The following is a 5,451-nucleotide window of genomic DNA, read 5'->3' on the forward strand; positions in this document are numbered from 1 at the left end:
AGGACTTATTCTTTGTAAGCCTAGTACTTATTCTATCGGGTATCTTTTTGCCGAACCACTAAGTTACAGGGACATAAACACACCAGCATCGGTTGTCAAGCGATGTTGGGGGGGGCCAAACATAGACACACAAACATATACACACACACACATACATATATATATACATATATACGACGGGCTTCTTTCAGTTTCTGTCTACCAAATCCACTCACAAGGCTTTGGTCGGCCCGAGGCTATAGTAGAAGACACTTGCCAAAGGTGCCACGCAGTGGGACTGAACCTGGAACCATGTGGTTGGTAAGCAAGCTACTTACCACACAGCCACTCCTGCGCCTATTCATTTATTTACATGTTTATTTATTTTGATTACTCATACATATGATTGTAATTAATAAATAAATAGATCCAAATGAATGTTTACAGGCTGATGTTTGTCGCTTGATAATCCTCTCTATTTTCTTATTTGACATATATATATATATATATATATATGATCACTATCATCATTTAACATATTTTCTACGCTGGCATAGGTTTGACACACACACACATCAATCAGGTTGAGCAATAGCTGTTGTCAAAATGAATGACAAAATTCCAAAGTTGGACTAGCAGAGGTTCTAAAAAATTTTTTTTTAAACCAGCAATTTTGATTATGGTTGTGTAACAAAATTGTTATTTCTTAACTCATCTTGCAAACAGAAAATGTTACATGTAAACCCCTATTGTGGAAATCATAAGTTGGTAGCTTTAAAATATTTGTGTTAATACTATATAATGAACTTAACAATAAAGAAAAAAAAATGTTTCTCATCACCTTTCCATAACAGCTTTAACTTTGGCAGTAATTTTTTCATTGAATTTATCTTTAACTTTGAGAGGAATTCTGTTGGCCCCTAATGCTGTGATGGGCTGCAAAAGAAGAAAACATACAGATAACAGGGATACATGAAATGCACACATATATGCATATATATTACAATCATAGAGATAGAAGCCGAAAGTATGTGCATGCAGACATTTGGGTTCCATGCTCAATACAATCCTGTCGAGTCAGCACTTGTTATTTTATCCCACTTTGTCTCAATATCACTCTTCCTTCTGTTGTATCATTCCACATATTATACATAATCACCATTTCTGTAGTCAGTCATCACTTCCTCTGTAATTCTTTTGACATCCAACTGTCATTGTTAACATCACCCTCTTTCATCACTATTATCAATCCCTATTTACCTCTGACTAGATCTACTTCCATTCTAACCCTTGATTTCTCATTCATATACACAACTACTAACCATCCTTTCTGATTCTTCTGTCACTGCATTCTGTTCTATTCACTTCCTTACACATGTTACCACAAGGGTATGTTCTGACTCTTATTATCTATATCAGGGGTTTTCAAACTGTGGTCCGTGGACAGCAAATACTTTTTATGGGCAATTTGATTTTATATATGTTTTTTAATCGAAATCTTTTAATTGACAATAAACCTATTTGTTAAATACTGTTAAATAAATAAATGTAAAAATATATGTTATTTTAAGCAAATATTTATGTATAAATTTCATAAGCGTTTATAAGGGGGTCCCTAAGGTAAAGCCTGAAATATAAAGGGGTCCACAAGTCAAAAAGTTTGAAAACCCCTGATCTATATCACTCTTTTGCCATATTCCAACTCACCCATACAAAACCCAGAACATCTTCCTACTCTAACCATCCCATTGACTTTCTCACTACCCCTGACACTTCTCTTTCCTTCCTATTATTCAATTCTCCTCCCTAACACTCTTTCACAAAAATAAATTTGTTCTTCCTATCAAACGTCTTGACACCATGGGAGATATGTTGATATTATTATCAAGTGGTATGGTCATGCTAATCTTGTCTCTGAACACAGACGAGGAGAGGGGGTGGTGGCAAAAAACAAAAAGAACCCTCTCAAGCATTACTCATTAAGAAATCACCACTACATCATACACTCTCCAAACATGAGTTGCAATTGACTATTTATTCCAAATGCTGAACATCATTATCACTGTAGATCTCTGGTGACAACTACTTTCCAGCCTCTGTCCAACAAGCGTGCTGTTTCTACTGCTTCTAAGATGGCCCCTACACCTTGGAGCTAGTTCATCTCTCCCCCCTCTCATCATCCTTGTTGTGCCACAACTCTGGCCTAACTAATAATTATGTCTAGTCTTTCCTCCCAAGAACACCATCCCTTTGGAATCCTCATTTTTGTATGTGCTAATTGTCAACTTGAAGCAGTTTAAACAGCATTAATAGCATCAGCTGCAATGGGCCTACACAGTTCACAAGCACTGCTGCTTCATCCAGACTAAACAAATAAAATAAATTGTGTGTATGTGTGTAAGATACAAGAGTTTGGTTCAAGGAATCTAGCAATAAGCACTCCAGCTTAATTATAGAAATAAATTTCTATGTCTACTTGAATGACCAGTGCCAGAGAAGGAATATCATGTACATATGCTCTGTATATGTACTCAATAAAACACATGTTGATAATAGCACAACTTCTAAATTTAAATTCCAACTACTTAAAGTTAGCCATCCAAGCATTCAAGAGTGTCTATTTCCAATATGTTGACAGTCCAATATGTTGAACTGCTCCAGTGCATCTATCAGATATGAAGCTGATGTTCTCAACTAGGCTACCTGTGATTCTCCTACAACTATTATGTGTCTATGGCTTACATTGGTTCAGCATACATAGTTATATCTTCTCTTTTTCTGAAAATCAAATAAAGTAATTTTCCTGAAGATATTAGGGTCCTGTCATCTTTCATATTTACTAAAACCTTTATCTTTACTAAGTTTATCTTAAGAGCTCTCAATTCTAGGTTTAGCTTCCATGCCTGGAACTTCAACTCTAATACCACTTTTGGTTAAGCTATGAGAACTACATCAGGAGTCAGTAAACTGGGATAAATTACCCCAAGTGGGGTAAAAACGAAACTCTTGGGGGTAATGTGGACTCATTAGACATAAGCAAAATTACATAAAAAACATGTTCTTTGTTACACCAGAAATTTTTCTTCTGCCGACATCGCATCTGTCCAATAATGGACTTGTAAATAGATTCAATAAACCTTTTGAATTCAAAGAATCCTTGATTTTCTTCCTTTCATATCAAAGGGGCAATATTGGTGCAAATAAATATATTTTGGGGTAATTGGTTAAAAAAAAAGCTCCCTGATCCTTGAACTAGATCATCAGCATGTAGGGGTTCCCATGGATAGCCAGTCCTAAACTCTTCAGTGATGGATTGTTGAACTTTGATGAATAGGAGGGATCTGAGAACTGAACCTTGATGGACTCCAACTCTCACACCAAATTTCTCACTGAAGTCATTGATGACTCTCACTTTACTTACTTGTACAGCTCTCACAAGCTATTCATCAACACTGAGTTCCTTAGTACCCACTTGATTACTGTATGCTGTACCTTGTTAAACACCTCTCCCAAATTAACAAAAACCAGGAATAAAAGTTTACTCTTAGCCAAGTTACCTCAGTAAAAATCAAACATGAAATCAAACTGCATCTGCTCTAAGGCTGTGGTATCACGAATCAATTCTGCTATGGCTCTCCCTAAAGCATCTCCTTAGTCTTTCCAGCAGTTTATCGTGATACTGTTACACTAATCATTGAATATGACTCTCTTCTGAATAACTTGATTAACCATCTGGGTGATAATCATGCATCCTACCTCACCAGATATTTTAACTATATCTGCAACCATCTCTAATGGACTTGCAGCTTTCTCTTCTTTCATGTCCTTGATTGTTTTATCTATTATATTGCTGTCAACTTGATTGCTGGTCCCTCAGGTAGTTTCTTGTTGTCTTCAGGTATTTTTTTACCAGATGCCATTTGGCCATCCAGATAGAGAGAAGTTCACCACAGTTACCCGAGTACCGAAAACATAAAGAGATAGAACAAATACTGTAAAACATTTGGACCAACATTAATGATTCGGCGAATCTATTGCCCTGGAATGGTATTTAATTTTAACAACCCCAGACAGACAAAAGGCAAAGTTGATCTCAGAAAGATTTGAAGTCTTTTTGCCACCTATCTGAATATTGAGATCAAAAACAAGAATTTATGTGGAATATTTATTTTGAAATCATTGACTTAATTATCAAACATCATTGTAATGATAATTTAATGTCTAGTTTTTCATGCTTGCTTTTGGCTTTTGGCAGACTGAATTTGTTAAAGCAGATTCTCTACAAATGGAAACCTTTCCTGTCAACTTTTACCTGTTTTTAAATAAGGTAATATTTCCCCATGGCCAAATGTGTTTCCATGGAAGACTAGAAGCAAGCAACATTGCTTGTATGATGGTGATGCTTGTTTACAATAATCATGCGCTGTCAAGAAAAGGGTGTGTACTCACACATCTACTCATAAAGCTTTGATCAGCCCAGGGGTACAGTAAAAGACACTTGCTCAGGGTGCCACTAACTGGAACTAAACCAGAGACCACATGCTTGGGAAGCAAGCTTCTCAACCATGCCTGTGCCTCAAACATACACACACCTAAACCAAACTAATAATTGTGCAAATTACTAAAAAAATACCTGTGTTGATGGTGTGCCATTTGTAGCAGCAGGACTATCTCCATTATTACCACTAGCTGGAGCATTTGGTGCTTCAGAATCAGGTACCGGAGAACCAGCTTTAACTTGTGGTATACAACTCCCTGCCAAAGCAACAGATGTCGGTGCTGAAGATGATTGGTCAGATTCAGTTTTCACTGCTGATTGGTTCAATCCTGGACCAGTCACACGGTCTTGTCTTTCAATTACAATTCGGCTTTGTTCAGTTGAAGAGGTAAAAGTTATATTTTTATCGGAGTATGGAGCTGGAAGGTCACTGAAATTAAAATACAAGTAAAATTCCAATATAATATCTGAAATTTTTTGTACAGCAAAATTTGTTTCAATTTCTGACCATAATTCTATTGAAAGAGTGCTGAATTCAATTATAACCAAATTCATAAAAAGAAAACAAAAACTTAACTCCTAGCAGCCAAACTTCCTCACTATAATGGGGGTGTGTCTATATTATATACCACCATTTAATGTCTGTTATACATGTCAGCATAGGCTAGGCATTTTGACAGAATCTGGCAAGCTCAGAGTTGCATTGTGCTGTGTCAGCTTTGTCATGGTTTTTACAGTTGACTGCATTTCCTAATGTGACTTTATTGGGTGTACTGAATGCGCTAGTGAGATAACAAAGCAGCTTGCAAGACAGTAAGTAAAGAACAAAAGGAAAAAAATTGACTAAGTTCAGGGATTATATGAGAGGGGTAAAAGATGGCTTTTTACAAGCAAAGGTATCTTACTATAGAGAAGATAGAGAGAAACATATATATATATGTATGTATATATATATATAGATAGATAGATAGATA

At 36.1% G+C, this 5,451-nt stretch overlaps 1 protein-coding gene across 3 annotated transcripts in view; it reads right to left on the bottom strand.

Moving 5' to 3' along the window:
* The window catches only part of LOC106882986 (protein HIRA), a 77,407-nt gene that overhangs the window by 16,566 nt on the left and 55,390 nt on the right, over positions 1-5,451 (bottom strand). For all 3 annotated transcript variants that reach the window (XM_052973562.1, XM_052973561.1, XM_052973564.1), the window contains 2 exons: positions 4,613-4,907; positions 821-915 (listed from right to left, as the gene is read on the bottom strand). In XM_052973562.1, the coding sequence (XP_052829522.1) occupies positions 821-915; positions 4,613-4,907 (390 nt within the window). The remainder of the gene's footprint in view (positions 1-820; positions 916-4,612; positions 4,908-5,451) is intronic.

Source organism: Octopus bimaculoides, chromosome 16 (genome assembly GCF_001194135.2).
Source record: "Octopus bimaculoides isolate UCB-OBI-ISO-001 chromosome 16, ASM119413v2, whole genome shotgun sequence".
NCBI lineage: Eukaryota > Metazoa > Mollusca > Cephalopoda > Octopoda > Octopodidae > Octopus > Octopus bimaculoides.